At 38.2% G+C, this 18,605-nt stretch overlaps 1 protein-coding gene across 3 annotated transcripts in view; it reads left to right on the top strand.

The window, feature by feature from the left end:
• LOC144492979 (fibronectin type-III domain-containing protein 3A-like) overlaps nt 1-12,493 on the top strand; it is a 144,164-nt gene extending 131,671 nt beyond the window's left edge. For all 3 annotated transcript variants that reach the window (XM_078211716.1, XM_078211717.1, XM_078211718.1), the window contains 9 exons: nt 1,461-1,566; nt 1,661-1,836; nt 3,849-3,962; nt 4,791-4,940; nt 5,096-5,379; nt 5,497-5,709; nt 6,387-6,553; nt 7,835-7,956; nt 10,035-12,493. In XM_078211716.1, coding sequence (XP_078067842.1) covers nt 1,461-1,566; nt 1,661-1,836; nt 3,849-3,962; nt 4,791-4,940; nt 5,096-5,379; nt 5,497-5,709; nt 6,387-6,553; nt 7,835-7,956; nt 10,035-10,352 — 1,650 coding nt within the window. In that variant the 3' untranslated portion in view covers nt 10,353-12,493. The remainder of the gene's footprint in view (nt 1-1,460; nt 1,567-1,660; nt 1,837-3,848; nt 3,963-4,790; nt 4,941-5,095; nt 5,380-5,496; nt 5,710-6,386; nt 6,554-7,834; nt 7,957-10,034) is intronic.
• The last annotated feature ends 6,112 nt before the right edge of the window (nt 12,494-18,605 follow it).

Here is an 18,605-nt window from a genome sequence, read left to right as displayed (position 1 = left end):
ACATCAAGTATGTTCAGATCATAGAGAGCACATGCTACGTGCATATTGTTTGAGTTTACCTCTCGAGAAGGCTGCCTGCGGCCTTTTGTAGATTCAAGAAGTGCCGTGAAATTCAATTCAGGTACTTGTCACAAGTAAAGAGCAGCAAGGTGGCACAGTGGTTAACACTGCTGCCTCACAGACTGGATGGGCTGAATGGTCTCTTCTGCACCATAGGGATTCTATGAGAAAACACTCAATGGAAAGGAAGACCTATCATCCATTCTTTGAATAAATAGCTTGGTCACCAAACCGCAACTGTTAGAGATCTTTAGTCCTAAATGATAAAAAAAAAGTATGGTGCAGTTAAAATGGAGTCATAATCATACAGAACGCAAAGAGGTTCTTCGGCCCATCATGTCTGCGCCAGTCATCAAGCACTAACTATGCTAATCCCACTTTCAAGCACTTAATCTATGGCATTTCTACTGCTCATCAAAATGCTTCTTGTAGGTTGAATCTGCCTGCAGTAAAATACAGCAGAAATGGTTGGAAAAGCTCAGCAGGTCTGGCAGCTCTGTGGAATGAGACACATTAATGTTTCAAGTTCAATATGATTCATCTACGGACAGTAAAATTAGGTTCTTTGGGAGATAGTAAATTAACTTTATTGATGGCCACCCACCAATGGGAAATTAAAGAACTGCAGTTTAATAATGTGCGTAAATTCCCCCTCCCACCCTTAGAATCCATTTTTTGTCAGTTTTGCATATAACAACTTTTGAGGCTTCACTGTATTTGCATGTGCTCTGACTTTCCTAGATGCAGGGTTGAACCAGCTTTCCTGCCAGCCTCCACACAGACCATTGCACCATGGAGAAATTTTGAAATTATGGGGTGGGATACCTCTAGATTAGTTTCCAAGCTAGATGAAAGTTGGGACCCCAAATTCCAATGAAATCATTCTGAAAGTTGGGGTGCTCCCTGCAGTGATATATAGGGCAGGTTGTTGAGGCAGGTACAACTTTGTATGTAGTCAAGAAATCAGCATTTTTTTGATTGAGACAGTATTCTTAGGCATACCTTTTATAAACAAAAAACCAAATAATTCCTTCTGGGCTTTCCCCTTATATAAGAACTCTGAAGACCCTGGCCTATGAACAAAGCATAAGAGGTAGTTTGATGATGAACAATCAGCTATGAATCACTGCTGCTTGCCGACCAATGGTAGTATTTATGTTGGAATCTGCTTATATTTCCTGCAACGTCAGTTTTATACCAGTGCAAAGCTGCACAGCTCAAGATATAAATAGAACTGCAAAGTTTCACATCAAACCTTCACCATCAAATTTCTGGTTTAAAAAAAATACTATATCTGGAATGTTAAGGAAACTTGCAAAATTTATTCATAGTTTGAAATTGTAGCTGGATAATACAAGGAAAATAATGCATTAATCATTGGTCTTTTTTTCCATAAACAGGTATCTGAAATTTTGGCTATACAGACTGCAGCTATTACTCCTGGACCTTGTCAACCCCTTCGTCTCTCTGGCAAAGCTAAAGCTAGAGAAATGGCACTCCGATGGGGTAAGAACTTTCCTGTATATGTGATGCGGTTTTGCCGACACGTCATGCACATCTTAGCCTAATCATTTCTTTCATGTTTATCATTCCTGTGCAGCACCACCTGTTGTAGATGGTGGCTCCACAGTCACAGAATATTCTGTGGAGATTGGAGAGCCAGGATTGGATGACCGAAGACTTGTCTACAAGGGTCCAGAGCTTGAGTGTACAGTAGGCAGTCTTTTGCCGGGAAAAATGTACAGTTTTTGGATAAAAGCTGCAAACAAAGTTGGGGTAAGAAGCAAGTTGAGACAACCAAGATATTTTTTTTAACATAACTGGGATGATTTTCAATTTAACAATGGATATTGTGCAAAATCACCAAATATTTTAGAGTATTATATTTTAATATGATTTTGAAAATTGAAGTTAAGTGCTGTTCTCAAAAGCCTTGCTTTGGTTACCTTTATATTTAATTTAAAGTAGGATCTGAATTAATATTTTAGTACGCCCACATCTATAACTTTTGAATAAAATGTGCAAAAAGTTATAAAAATAAGAACCGATAAATGATGCGTATATTCCTTCCTTTCGTTGAATTTATAATTGTCAGGAGCCTTTAGTTAATTTTGCATCAGAGGGCATGTACGTTACAATAGCATGATATTAATAAATTTGATTCTATTGTGCCTTCAAAGAAATGTTCAACAAACCATTCTGTCATGTCCCAATGTATTATGAACTTTCATATCTTATTTTGATATTCTAATGTATTCCCATTGTATCCCCAACTTTGAGGAAGAGAATGTGAATTGCAGAATTTTTACAGCGTAGGAGGAGGCCATTCAGTCCCTTGTGTCTGCACTGGCTCTCTGATAGAGCAATTCACTTTGTGCCATTCTCTCACCTTCTTCTTGTAACTCTGAACATTCTTCCTTTTCAGTAATAGTCTAATTCCCTTTTGAATGTTTTAATTGAACCTGCCTCCTCCACACGCTCCAGCAGTGCAATCCAGACCTGAACCACTCTCTGCATGAAAACAGTTTTTTTTTTTCTCATCCATTTTGCTGCTTTTGCTAATTACTTTAAATCTGTGTCTGGAAACGTCATAGCCTTTGGAAAACTGGCAGCTCAATTACAATGGCCAGCAGAGTTTTGAACATACCTGATACAAGGTCAGCTAGTAGGAAAGGTCCATGAGGATTATTCCCTGCTAAAATTTCTGCCAGTTACAATCAGATATGGGCTGCTATTCTCAGTGCCCACAATTCCAAAACTCCTGTTAATAACTCAGAGACCTTCCTGGAGTTTGAGAGAAATAAATAGTTAGCATATGACAGGTGGATCTGAGCTTTAAAAAGTGACCGTACCAATGAATGGCTAGGAGAAATCGGACTGCGACAGGAAATTAAAGACTGTCTCGCGTATAGTCTCTAAATTCACATAGAGGAACAAAGGGTTTCCAAAATCAGCGAGGCGACTATGATTTATCCCATAAACCTCTTAAACCGAAACAAATTTAGATCCAGTAACTACTATTAATAGGGAAGAAATTCAAAGGAGACGGATGGAACAGAAGCTCTGGAGAAATGGAGTAGAAAGATGGTTTAGATCAATTCACAACTTTTTTTTAAAAAAACCTGGAAAGTGAACCAGTAAGAGTCCTACTTTCTTCCAGAATGGTAAGCCAGGGTACATGAAAAGAGACCCTGTTGGTTCACCAAGAAACCACCAGGGGGTGAGCTGAGGTCAAAACTATCTCCCTAGCCTTGGAAGTACCAAGCCCAGATTTAAGTGGGATGGGGTACGACAAAATATCTGCCATGACTTCTTCAAAAAAGGGAAAATTATTCCTTTTGCATCACAAGTTCCAAGAAAATGGGGCGGCACAGTGGTTAGCACTGCTGCCTCACAGTGCCAGGGACCCGGGTTCGTTTCCGGTCTCAGGTGACTGTGTGGAGTTTGCACATTCTCCCCGTGTCTGTGTGGGTTTCCTCCGGGTGCTCCAGTTTCCTCCCACAGTCCAAAGATGTGCCGGTTAGGTTGATTGGCCATGCTAAGTTGACCCTGGTGTCAGAGGATTAGCAGGGTAAATATGAGAGGTTACGGGAATAGGGCCTGGGTGGGATTGTGGTCAGTGCAAATTCGATGGGCTATGGCCTCTTCCTGCACTGTAGGGATTCTATTCTATGACTTATCCAATCATATTTTCCTATTTGACAGGTTCAGCAATTATAGAATTGAGATTATAGAATCTATGATATTGGTGTTGCCTTTAATTAATCACCACTTGATTTGTTCTGTAGTATGGTCCTCGTTCTGAGAGGACTGACATCTCTACAGTGGCTGCACCCCCTGACCAATGCAACATACCTATAGCCACATGCAAGACAGCCACATGTGTTCAAGTGAGTTGGGAGGTAAGCTTTTTCAATACTTACTGAATTTAGCAATCTTAATAAAATTGTACAAGTGAATCTAAACTGCACATTAGACTCTTATTTCTCTGGACTCTAAACTGACCAATCTATTCTCCCCCCCTGAAATCTATTGATATCCATATGTGAGCTTTGAGTGTGTGCATTAAACTTGGAGCGTATTATATTACTTGGATCGGTTTATGTATAATAAAGCTCATTTCTTTATTTGTTAAACTCAAGAAAACCTGCCCGATTAGTTATTTTATGATCACAGCGTGTAAATAGTTAATAAGTCGCTGATTTCAAAAATCCTTTCTCAACACAAAACCTATTGTGATCAAATGAGGATAGGGAAAATAGGTGAACCATTCAGTCGCTCCTCACCTGATTATAACAATACTCTTGGAATATCTTCAATGTGTCTTAATAAAGCCAACTGAATCCATTATGTATGATGCATTGGGCCAGTTCTTGCCAGAAAGGTAATGCATGTTAACAATGCATATCGTTACTGATGTGAAAATTAGTTAACAAATTAAGGGGGTTAAAAGATGGTCAGTGGGTTGTAGAAGACCTGCCAAACTTTTTGATTTTATGCCACTCTGATTCTTGGGTTTGTAAATACTTTCTCCCCCATATATTTTGAAGAATTTGCTGGGTTTGCACATTGTGGGAATGGTGTCAGTTTTCATGAATTTTGGACTAGTTAGAAAAGTTGCAAGTTTAATTTGAAGAGTGTTTTCAATAAATGATGTTTCATGTTAGCATCTAAAATTACTTTGTAGAGTAACATTATGCTGAGCAGCTATTTGTGTTTTTTCTCCTCAGTGCCCTTCATCTAATGGTTCTGAAGTCACAGAGTTCAGACTAGAATTTGGAGGCATGGAAGGTTGTATGCAGGTTATTTACTGTGGTCCTTCCCTTAGTTATGAAGTGAAAGCCTTGACACCAGCGACAGCATACTACTGTAGGGTTCAGGTATGAAAAATATCTGCAGGAACTTTCTGTAGGAATTGCAAGCGTGGACTGCATTTCTTGTTTTGCATTTATGTGACCACTACTTTACCAGTTCTTATATTCCATTATTGCATTGTTGAAATGAGTGATGTGGTCTTGTTTCTTACTCCATTCAGGCTGTGAATTCTGCAGGTTCCGGGTACTACAGCAATACTGCCATATGTATGACGCCTGCCTCGGTGCCAGCTGCAGTTAATGTACTGCAAGTGATTGATGAAGATCAGCTTGAAATTATTCTTCCTTCACCATCAACGTGCCTTGCTATTCAGTGGGAGGAACCGTGCTGCCATGGATCTGAAGTAATTGGTTACAACATAGAACACGGAGATAAACAAATAGCAGCAGTCAGCAAAGTTACAAGTGCCATCATTGAGGATCTGCAACCAGATACATCATACAGGTATTTGGTTAGGCTGAGTTGAACATATTCTCCAATACATTCTGTGAACAAATGTAAAATTGAAAGTCATTTTGAAATTACAATATCAGCGTTTGATGTGCCTCTTTGCATTTTTAGGATACGAGTACAGGCTGTCAACAGTATTGGAGCAGGCCCTTTCAGTCATTCCATTAAAGCCAAAACAAAACCACTACCTCCTGAGCCGCCTCACCTAGAGTGTGCAGTTTTCAGCTTTCAGAGCCTTAAGCTTAAGTGGGGGGATGGGCCCAACAAAGCTTTAACCACGGGTTCAACGCAATATACCTTGCAGATGGAGGACAAATTTGGAAGGTAAGTCTGGCTTCACTCAAACTCTATTTTTATTTATTATAACCAGTATAGAAAAATTGGCCCATGCACTGAATGCCAGGCCATTTATTCCAGTTTTATAGATTGCGATTGAAACTCAGTATTTCAAAATAACCTAGTTATATCGATGTCAGGATTTAAATTAACTTAATCAAAAGAGCTTAAGAGGTCTGCCAACCTTAACAGCCCTTCAACTGAAAGCATTCCTGTAGAGGGGATGGGAACCAGTGATGATATCTGGAACCAGACAACCAACTTCACACTGTTACTGACAGTTCATAGAATCCAGTTTAATCAACCTAAGCACCACTCATTCTGAATCTTTTGGTTCACTATATTGTGACACTGCCACCTCGCGTCTCTATTGAGATTCCTGGAGCAAACTATGCCACCTATTAATCTGAGTTATTTATAAATAAGGCTTTAATTTATGTAGCAGTGTATTTCACATGCTTGAGGCTTGTCCATACATAAAACACATTTCCATTGTATACTCAAATGACCTTTTCATTGGTGTGTAGCATGAAAACTTTGTTACATACATGCTAGCTTTTTTAATTTGGTGGTGGTAAAGTGATGCAATTTACTTTTAAGATTAGTATTTTAGATTGACTTTTGCAACTGCTTTCATATAATGTTACCATCTGCATATTTTTCAGGTTCATTTCTATCTATAACGGGCCTTGTCACACCTATAAAGTCCAGAGACTGACTGAGTCCTCAGTTTACAACTTTAGAATTCAAGCATACAATGATGCTGGGGAAGGACCATTTTCTGAAGTTTACACTTTCACCACAACCAAATCTCCTCCTCCTCCACTTAAAGGTAGAGATCTGTGAAAGCCTATTTTATCGATTAGGTGTTAGATTTTGCAGCACAGACTCAGACAATATGAAATTACATTGGTTACATTGTGAGATGGTAGCAACCCCTTGAATTCATCTAATGCCAAGGTTTTATTCACATAGTTTTCTATCACCTTGGAATGAAAAAAGGACGTGTTAAAGGCTTTCCTGTAAGATTACTCTTGAAAATACGTCACAATGAATCATTATTTAATTTAAGGACAGGGAAAGAAAGCAAAAAAAAAACTTAATGGCTTCTCCCTCTATGGCAATAACATGAACTAATAGCAGGCTGAAGTTTTACAGAGGAAATTACCATTGTGGTCTATGTAATATTATGTCCGTCATGGAAAACATGATGTGTTCATGTTAAATATTCTCAGATGCATTTGTGTTGCCCCTAATCTTACATGAAACTAATAGACCAAGTGACAAAAAGGCTATGTTTCTCCATTGAGGAACAAATGAGAATTTCTGTACGACACTCAATTTATCACTAGTTAAACATTTACTTGTGTTTTGTGAAACTAGAAATTGTCAGTGAATGTAGCAGAAGAATGTTATGCTGACTTCAAGATTTTTATTATACTGCGTTGTCACTAAGTTGTATTAGATGAAAAAATATTATGATGGTGATGCTGTGTATCACTTTCCCTCAAATGGCATCTAAACAGTTGGCCTGATGAATTTTAATTGAAGTTTGAACAAAGGCGCTCTGGTGAAATAGTTTTCTTCTCCCTTCGGTTGTCCTCTGTATACTAAAGGTATAGCTTAGTATAGTTTAAGGTGTATTTAATAGTGTCACAAGTAGGCTTACATTAACACTGCAATTAAGTTACTGTGAAAATCATGGAAGAATTTAAGAGAGAGATTTGTCTGGATAATTACTATCTATGATTTCCCCTGGTCCATTCCACATAAATGCGCCATTCTTCAGTAATTTCCCCTTGTTGATTTGAACAAATCTTTTAATAAATACAATAAGTTGAATGAATTGAAATAATGAGAAAGAGCTGGTCAAATTAATCTTGGATTATAGAATTCAAATTAATATATCAGTTCAGTGACAAAAATGGCATTGAAGATACCTTGCATATTGTGGGAATTACAACTAGGGGAATAAATACTCAAAAGCTAACTGGGTATTTACTAAGTTTGTATATATAAGTGAGTGAGCGTCAACAAAATACTTTATTGGGCTTTGGATTTTCTGCTTTGCATTTAGTTTTATGTTTTAAAAGTTTTTTTTTATCCTTTTCAGCTCCCAGAGTACAAATTTTGGAAGAAAGCGTTTGTGAAATTACGTGGGAAGCACTACAGCCAATGAAAGGGGATGCAATTGTTTACATGCTTCAGATTATTATCGGGAGAGATACTGAGCAGGTAACATTACATTTTCATATATAAGTCATGAATATACCAATACGTCTTGCAGAGGGAATACTTAACACTTCTATCATTTTTCCTGTCACAGTTGAAATATCTCTTGTCAGTCCTGAATTTGAGTTGAAATTTCCTATTTATCAAAAGGAGCTAAATAAAATGAAATGCGTAAGCTATGAATAAATATATAAATAAATTCAGGTCCCAACCACATGAAAGACCTGAAAATAAAACAGTAAATTGACATGAAGGAACATACGAACTAGAAGCAGCCTCTCGAGCCTACTCCACCATGTAATAAGATCGTGGTTGATCTGATTGTAACCTCAAATCTGCATCCCGCCTACTCCAATAACCTATCATCTTTTGCTGTAGTTTCAAACTTTAGAGAGTTAATTAATTTGTTCTGTTGGATATATAAATGTTTCCCTTTTCTTTTTCCATCTTGCATGTGAGTAATGAGTTTTTTTGAAGGTGGCAAAATGGCCAGTATACTGGAGAAGGTACCCATTCTTTAAATACTGCTGTAGGATGCATATTATGCATCTAAACTACTAGAATGGGGAAGAGGAATGTGTTGCATTTTAAACCTTCACTAGATGTTGACACTTATAAAATGCCACAAGAGGTAGGCAAACTTCAGGTAAAACTCAATGTTAGAGATACTCTTGCTCAGCTCCGAGAACTCAAATGGCATTGTTAAAAAATTTGAGTTCCAAAGCTATGGCACACTAACTTGGGTTTAAGAAACAGAAGCAAAGGCAAAGATTCAAACAAAAACATTCTCGCTACTAAAGATTGCCTGAGATTTTAGCTTGATCTTGCCAGTGAAGCATGGTGTCCCATTAACCTCTGGACGCAATGAAAACTATATATTTAAACATTCAAATAATTTCAATGAAGAATCCATCCCCGTTCACTTACTGACATCAGTAATGAAGTTGCAGACTCGCTAATTGTATCTCAAAGCTGATTAGCTACTAGCAGTCATTTGGTGCTCAGTTTGGCCATTATTGTTTCTTGGAAGGATAATTATTTTAATAAATGTATATATTTCAGTGGTCACAATGTATTTCAGACTAGAAATTCTGTTCAGGCACATTAGCTGTTTCATTTGCCTGAAGTCTCGATTAGTAATTACAATATTATTTTTCCTTTGGGATTTTACTTTGGCAACCACAGTGTATTTAATTTTCTCTAACATTGAAGTGCGTAACCTTCTTTTAGACACTCTAAGTTTACAAATATATGCTACCTGATTCCTTACGATATTGCATATAGAAAATGCAGCTTAAAACAAAGGACAACAGAAGCTATTACTGCAATAGCATGTTTTTTTTAAATTGGGAGAAACAGCAAAGAGCTTTTTTCACAAAACCACAGTATAAAAACAGAGCCAACATAAAACATCTTGAACCTCGTACTGCTTAGACTATAGGTTACAGATGAACATTACGCTATCATTAGTTGGACGGAACACCGTAGATAAATAAATTAGTACAGCAGTAGGAATTAGCAATGAAATGAAACTGCAGGCACTTAATGACTTAATGACAAAAGAATGTTTTTTGTGAATTAATAGACTGTTGAGCATACCAACAGATCAAAAATTAAATGGCAAAACAGGCACAGTGAATTAATTGCCAGGAAACAAAAAAAAGTTAAATGCAAATTAATTTGCACACAGCTCTCAAGCATCAGTGTCTCAATGATATGTTGTATTTTATGTGACATTGGTCGGGAGTTAAATATTGGCAATGGCAGGACATCGGTCCAATTTCCCAATCTCCGCCTTGAATAAGATCCCACAACGCCGTTATGTCCACCTGAAGGGGCATTGAGACCTCGGTTTAACATCTCATCCAAAAGACAGTGCAGCAGTCTTTCAATACTGCGCTGGAGTGCCAGCCTAGATTTTTGTTCTCGGGTCCCAAGTGGAACTTGAATTTATAACCTTTTAAGTAAGTTCTACCAACTGCGCAAACATGCAAGCAAATACATTAACCTAAAGAGCTGTATAAGATGTTTCATTTCAGAAGAAATGAATTAATTGTATTGTTTTCTGTGTTTAAATCTAGGTGTACAAGGGTCCAGCGACATCATTTCATTTCACAAACTTTCAGACAAACTGTGAATATAGGTTCAAGGTCTGTGCTGGCCGTCAGTATCAAGATGCCGTTGGAATGCAAGAACTCTATGGACCTTACAGTCCCACTGTGCCATTCTCATCTCAGAGACAAGAATCCGCCTCAAGTAGTTCTGAAACTACCGTAGAGCTCACAAAGGTCAACAAGGAAACACTAACTGATGAGCAGTTTGCTGCCCTGATTGTCGTGGGCTTTGCTGTAGTTTCCATTTTGTTTGCTTTCATTATTCAGTACTTTGTAATTAAGTAGAGATTGGAAAACACATTAATGGCTATGTTTGTATCATCTACGATAAAGACTCTGGCTTTTTTCTCGGTTTATCGTCCAAATTAAACTGATAGTTGGAAATGATTGTATGCTGAGAACATACATTTCCATCCTTGCTGCTGACAGAATGTGAGGCAGTGGTAGCAGAACCCTGTACACATGCAAAGCCACAATTCTCATAAGGGGTCATCTGAGGCTTCTAATTCCCAAAACAGCTGCTCTCCAGACAGCTAGGATTGCCTTAGTATTTTAGACCCTCAAGCCAGTGCTATCCAGCCAGTAGAAGTTTAGGCATTGCAAAAGGAGCCCTTCTGAAAGAGCTGAAAGAGGTGCAGTAGACACAAGCCAATTTTAAACAATAGTAGGGATCATATTGAGATAGCAATGATTTTTATGATCTAGAGCAGAGCTTTGTTAGTGGTCATGACTTCAGATGAGCTATGAACTTAGTGAAAGTTTCTAGTGCATATGGTTTCATTACAAAAAAGAAAAACTTAACCACTGCTGGTTGCAGGGTAATTAAATGTGTATTGAACATAAGTTTGGAAAAGATATAGTTTGTACTGTGCAGTTAGTTTGGAAAAAAAGGTCCTACAAATTGCATCACCTGTATTCTTCGAGGTGACAGTGCATTTAAATTTTTTTTGTTTCCTGGCAATCCATGAAGGTAATTTAGTGCTAATGTGTTTGCAGAAAACTGCGACACTTTGTAGCAAAGCACAAATTTTAATAATGTCTCTGATTGTAACAGTGCAATATAAAAGTTGCAGTTCGTTATAAATGTTTCACTGTTTGGTTCAAACTGTACAGTTTATTTTCCCAAGAATACAATATCCAAAAGAAAACAATAAACTAAAATGTAATAAATTTCTTAGTTTTTCCTTTGATAGAAATAGAGGAAAGAACATAGCCTTTAAAATACATCCTCCAAGTTATTGTGAATCTCAAAACAATTTTAGAACATGATTTATCATTTTGCTAAGCATGATTTCCAAAATGCTGCAGAGTACCTAAATGACCACATTATATGCCGTCTTATAGAATGTCAGTATTACATTCCACTACTTTAGCATCAGAGACGGCGCCATTTGGTTTTTAATGATGTGCTTCTGGAAGAAATGAGTTTTTAAAATTTTCACTTTCAACCAGCTCAGTTGGTTTGTGAAGAAAGGAAGGGCGAGTCATTTTGTTGTGAAGTAGCAATATCTTTTTTCTCCTAGGAATTTCATTTATGGTGCAATTCTAAAATAATCTTTCCAAATATATATCTTCCATTTTATATTTTATTTATTACAGTTAAGAAGTACAGGAAATTTATGTATGAATGTATTATTATACTTGTAGCAAGTCTTAACTTAATTAACAGTTTCTCAATGTATTGCAAGTGTTATGTTTGCCCTGTTACTGGAAGATCTGTTTCCCTATTCAGATAACTAAACAAACAAATGTTTTAGTCTTAATAGTCCTGTAGAATGGTTTACGTGCTTTTCTTTCTGGTGAGCCTGTTTTTTTTATTTCCGTTTCCTGTCTTATTTTGATTTCTTAAATGAATTGTGGCATTCTGTTAAAATTAAGATTCCGGATAGAACTGTTTTTTTTTTGGTCTGTTTTGCCAAAGGTGATCTTTTGATTTCAGTTTTTTTTTTATGGAGTAAGCCACATTGGTGGTGGTTGGTTGAAACAATACCATTTTGACACCTGGGCAAGCTGTGCTTCAGCAATTAGTCAAAGAAGTATAAAATTGACAGATTTCTAGACTGGAGTATTTTCATAAGAAACTTATGGTGCCTGAATCTGGACGTTGTGAATACAATAAAACACACAAATTGTATAACTGCTTCAACCATTGGCAGTAAATTGATTACTGCAATTTCTTGTACTGGGTACAGTAGTAATTTTATGTTGCATAGTTTTTAATATTAAATATACATTCCAAAAAGTACCTTAGGTGGCATTAATGTACTAAATATTATTGCTTTCAACTTTATGTATTGTATTATATGGAATCATTCACAGATTCATGTTAAAACTGCCATTCCAATGTATGACTAAACTGTAACTATCAAATAGATAATATATTTAATAACGGCCAATAAAATGTAAATTAATTACATAAAATTTAAGGTTTTGTACATCTGCAACTTATTTCTGACACAGGTGAGTGCTTAATTCTGTATTTCATATCTTGTACTGATGCATCCATTTCCTCTTTGTCTCAGAAATATACTTAATTTCTTTCTGATAGGAAATTGTGTTTTGGATCATAGATTGTCCAAGTTTTCATTTCAATTATGAAGAAATTCTTTGGAAAGGAATTGCCTTGAAGAAATTGTAAATTGATCTTAAAAACTGCTTCCTGAATTCAGAGCAAATTCACCATGTCAACACAAGAGAATTTGAGGAGAGGCATTTTCCTTAGTAGTTGGGATTCTGTGGGGTATTTTTGTACAAATACTTTGCATAACTGTAGATAATTAACTCCTGCATGTACATTGCACTTAGTGTGTAAAATTGTGTACATACAAAATTGCTAGGCAGGAAGAAAAGAGCATTTTATAGAGTACTCTAAGAAGTCTCACAACACCAGGTTAAAGTCCCATAGGTATATTTGGTATCATGAGCTTTTGGAGCACTGCTCCTTCATCAGGTGAGTCACCTGATGAAGGAGCAGCGCTCCGAAAACTCGTGATACCAAATAAACCTGTTAGGCTTTAACCTGGTGTTAGACTTCTTGCTCTGCCCAACCCAGTCCAACACCGGCATCTCCACATTATAGAGTACTCTGTATAAGTCACTTTGACATTTTGAATGGAAGTTAGCTCAGCTACGATGGGTTGTGAAAAACCACAAGTAGAACACCAAACGCCGCACAATAGTCATCATACGTCTGAATCCTTGCACTGAATATTTTCTATGTGCCTATTTATTTTTGGATATAAAATCATACCTGTTCCTGCGTTACCACAGTGACTACACTTCAAATGTACTTCACTGGATGTAAAGTGCTTTGGGATATCCTATGGTTGCGAATGGCTTTATGTAAACAAAGAACAAGAACAAAGACAAGTACAGCACAGGAACAGGCCCTTTGGCCCTTCAAGCCTGTGTCGATCATGATGCCCTAACTTTAAAAAAAACCTTCTGCCCTTTTTTTCTTGCAAATCTTTTCTCTTTTTCACATTGGCAAATTGTTTCTTGGTTTAGCATTTACTCGAGGTTTCATATGTCTAAATGATCTGATTCACATAACAGTTTAAAGATATTCAGCTAATATTTCTCCAGGGCTCCACCAATAACTGTAATTTAGGTAAAACATCAAAGCAAGAGCATATCTGCGCTCTCGGGGATGTAAAAGATCTCATTAAAGTATCTTGGAGAAGAGCAGGTATGTCATCCCTGCTGTCCTAGCCAGTATTTGTCCCTTGATTAGCATCACTAAAAAATTGATTTATTATTGTCACATTTTAGTATACAGTAAAAAGTATTGTTTCTTGCGTGTTATACAAAGCATACTGTACATAAGGAAAGAAAGGAGAGAGAGTGCAGGATGCAGTGTTACAATCCTAGCCAGAGTGTAGAGAAACTTAATACGAGGTAGGTCCATTCAAAGTGATGGCAGCAGGGAAGAAGCTGTTCTTGAGTTGGTTGGTACGTGTCCTCAGACTTTTGTATCTTTTTCCTGACAGAAGGTAGAAGAGATTATGCCCAGGGTGTTCTTGATTATCATGGCTGCTTTTCCGAGGCTTTGATACAACCAGAAAGAATGTTTTCTATGGTGTATCTGAAAAGTTAAGAGTCGTAGTGGACATGACAAATTTTCTTAGCCTCCTGAGAAAATAGAGGCATTGGTGTGCTTTCTTAACCATGGCGTTGGCCTGGAAGGACCAGGACAGGTTGTAGGTAATCTGGACACATAGAAACTTGAAGCTCTCAACCATTTCCACTTCAACTCCCATGCTTCCTGAGGTCGATGACAATCTCCTTCATTTTGTTGATATTGAGGGAGAGATTATTGTTGTTCACCAGATTATCTTTCTCTTTGCTATACTCCATCTCATCATTGTTTGTGATCCGAACCAGAATGGTGGTGTCATCAGCAAACCTGAAAATTGAGTTGATGAGGAATTTGGCCACAGTCCGAGGTATATAAAGGAGTATAGTAAGGGCGCAGTCTTGTGGGGCATCAGTGTTGAGGATGATCGTGGAGGAGATGTTGTTGCCTACCTTTACTGATTGAGTTTGTGGGTCAGGAAGTCTAGGATTCAGTTGCAGAGGGAGGAGCCGAGCCCCAGGTCACAGAGTTTGGAGATGGGTTTTGAAGGAATAATGGTGTTGAAGGTTGAGCTGTAGTTGATAAATAAGAGTCTGACAGAAAAAAATTATCTGATATTTATCAGGAGCATGCTGTGTGCAAATTGGCTGCAGTGTGCTTTGGGACAGGCTACGGTTGTGATTATGCTATCTAATTTACAGCTTTAAACAGTTAGCATTTCAAAAATACTCCCATCAGCTGCAAAATGCATTGGATAGCCTGAAGCTGTGAAAGGCTCCATGTAAATATAAATTTTTTGAGTCCCAGTTTTAGTTCAGATAAAATCAAGGAAACCCTACAATGCAGAAGGAAGTCATCAAGTCTGCACCGACTCTTCAAAAGAGCATCCCACCCAGGCCCACCACAACCGCATGCATTTACCTTATCTAATCCACCTAACCTACACATCTTTGGACTGTGGGAGGAAAGTGAAACACCCAGAGGAAACCCACACAGACATGGGAAGAACTTGCAAACTTAATACAATCACCCAAGGCTGGAAATGAACCCAGCTCCCTGGAGCTAAGGCAGCAGTGCTAACCACTATGCAACCGTGCTAGAAGTAGGATCTTAAACAGGAAAGCATAATGAGATTAATCTGAAAAGTTACTGTGTAACTATCAAATATCTTTTTTTAATTTAATCCGTAAATCAAAGTTTTGTTCAAAAGTGGGCGATACTCTCCATTATTTGGATTACAGTCTTTCCTATGTGGATATCAGCAATCCAAAGTTGAAGGGAGGATTTAAAAAAAAGTAATAAACTGGTAACTACGGAAAGAAGAGCAGGATGAAAGATTAGTCGTTGCTGCAATGGCTAATCTGAAAGAATATTTCAGAATAATAATGCTCTGCCAACCTTAAAATTACTTCTTTAATCCAACTCTATTCCCTGTCCTTTAACGTCCTTTGAAGTAAGCCTGTAGTAAGAACATAACTAGGAGTAGGTCATCTGGCCCCTCGAGCCTGCTCTATCATTCAACAAGATCATCACAGATCTTTTCATGGACTGAGCTCCACTTACCCTCCTGCTCACCATAACCCTTAACTCCTTCACTGTTCAAAAATTTATCCTTGCCTTAAAAACATTGTGAGGTCACCTCAACTGCTTCACTGGGCAGGGAATTCCACAGATTCACAACCCTTTGGGTGAAGTTCCTCCTCAACTCAGTCCTAAATCTGCTCCCCCTTATTTTGAGGCTATGCCCCCAGTTCTAGTTTCACCCTCCAGTGGAAAGAACCTCCCTGCTTCTATTTTATCTATTCCCTTCATAATTCTATATGTTCCTATAAGATCTCCCTTCATTCTTCTAAATTCCAATGAGTGTAGTCCCAGTCTACTCGGTCTCTCCTCATAAGCCAACCCTCTCAACTCTGGAATCAACCTAGTGAATCTCCTCTGCACTCCCTCCAGTGCCAGTACATCCTTTCTCAAGTAAGGGGACCAAAAGTGTACACAGTACTCCAGGTGTGGCCTCACCAGCACCTTATGCAGCCGCAACATAACCTCCCTATTTTTAAACTCCAACCCTCTAGCAATGAAGGACAACATTCCATTTGCCTTATTTAACTGCTGCACCTGCAAACTAACTTGTGATTTATGCACAAGGACACTCAGGTCCCTCTGCACAGCAGCATGCTGCAATTTTTTACCATTTAAATAATAGTCCATTTTGCTGTTGTTCCTACCAAAATGGATGACCTCACATTACCAACATTGTACTCCATCTGCCATACCCTTGCCCACTCAGCTATCTAAATCCTTTTGCAGACTTTCACCGTCCTCTATGCACTTTGCTCTCCCACTCATTTTAGTGTCATCTGTGAACTTTGACATACTAGTTGATCCCTACCCTCAAATCATCTTGTAAATTGGAAACATTTGCAATCCCAATACTGATCTGAGGCACAGAAGTCACTGATCGCCAACCAGAAAAATCCCATTTATCCCCACTCTTTGCTTTCTGTTAGTTAACCAATCCTTTATCCATGCCAATATATTACCTGTAACGCCATGCCCTTTATCTCATGCAGCAGCCTTCTGTGCGGCAGCTTGTCGAATGCCTTCTGGAAATCCAGATACAGCGCATTCATCGGTTCCCCGTTGTCCACCTCGCTCATAGTGTCCTCAAATAATTCCAGTAAATCAGTTAAACATGACCTGCCTTTCATGAACCCATGTTGTGTCTGCCCAATGGGACAATTTCTATCCAGATATCCCGCTATTTCTTCCTTGATCGATTCAAGCATTTTCCCCCACTACAGAAGTTAAGCTAACCGCCCTATAGTTACCTGCCTTTTGTCTATCTCCTTTTTTAAACAGTGGTGTCATGTTTGTTGTTTTCCATGCTACCGGAACCGCCCAGAGTCCAGTGAATTTTGGTAAATTACCATGAGTGCATTTGCTATTTCCCCCACCATCTCTTTCAGTACTCTGGGATGCATTCCATCAGGGTTAGACTTGTCTACCTTTAGCCCCATTAGCTTGCCCAAAATTACCTCCTGAGTGGTGATCGTTTCTAGCTCCTCACCTGCCATAGCCTCTTTGTCATCAATTTTTGGCATGTTATTTGTGTCTTCCACTGTGAAGACCTGTTCAATGCCTCAGCCATTTCCTCATTTCCTATTATTAAATCCCCCTTCTCAGCCTCTAAGGTTTACCCTAGCTACTCGTTATCGTTTTATATATATTTAGAAACTTTTGCTATCTGTTTTATATTGAGTTAATTTACTCTCATCTTTTTCTTTATAGCTTTTTTCATGGCTTTCTGTTGACCTTTAAAGAATTTGCAATCTTCCAGTTTCCCACTAATCTTTGAAACTTAGCATGCATTTTCTTTCAATTTCATACCCTCCTTTATTTCCTTAGATATCCATGGCTGATTATCCCTTTTCCTACATTCCTTCCTTTTCACTGGTATATACTTTTGCTGAGCACTGTGAAAAATCGCTTTAAAAGTCCTCCACTGTTCCTCAATTGTCCCAACATAGTGTTTGCCCCCACTCTACCTTAGCCAACTCCTCTCATCCCATTGTAGTCTCCTTTGTTTAAGCACAAAACACTGGTATTGGATTTTACCTTCTCACACTCCATCTGTATTTTAAATTCAACCACACTGATTGTTCCTTCCGAGAGGATCCCTAACTGCGAGATTATTAATTATTCCTGTCTCATTATGCAGGACCAGATCTATGACAGCATGCTCCCTTGTAGGTTCCATTACATACTGTTTGAGGAAACTACCACGGAGACATTCTATGAACTCCTCTTGCCTTGACTGACCTGGTTTGACCAACCAACGTGTAGATTAAAATCCCCCATGATAATTGCCGTACCATTTTTACAGGCATCAGTTATTTCTCTGCTTATTGTCTGACCCACCATCATATTATTTGGTGGCCTATAGACTACGCCTATCAGTGACTTTTTCTCCTATAATTGTATTCAACAATTTTCTCCATAGAACCTATATCATCTCACTACCTCCCGGATGTCATCCTTAAATATCAGCTACAGTGAGAGTTGGATTGTTTCCAATTAGGGACAAAGAGGCTGATATGTGCTTATTGATGCATGGTAACACTAGAATTTAATGGAGTACATTGTAATGACATTTACTAAAGTGAAGGAATCTGACAAAATATTGATAGCAGCAGAAATGATAGAGGTAATGGATGGGGTGAACACAGAGGCAGGACTTATTGAAAAGGTTGGCTATGCTTCGAGTAGATAAGTCACCTGGTCTGGATGGCTTATATCCATGGTCACTATAGGAAGTGGGAGTGCACATAGTGGAGAGCTTGCTCTCCTCCATACAGGAAAGATCTGAAAAGTGGCAAATGTGACACCTTATTCATAAAAGAGAGAAAGGACAGTCCTAGCAACAACAAGCCAGCTAGTTTAACATCAGTGATGGATAACGG

Source organism: Mustelus asterias, chromosome 4, assembly GCF_964213995.1.
Source record: "Mustelus asterias chromosome 4, sMusAst1.hap1.1, whole genome shotgun sequence".
Lineage (NCBI taxonomy): Eukaryota > Metazoa > Chordata > Chondrichthyes > Carcharhiniformes > Triakidae > Mustelus > Mustelus asterias.
The sequence above is the reverse complement of the archived record's forward strand: the minus strand, read 5'-3'. Positions and strand labels throughout refer to the sequence as shown.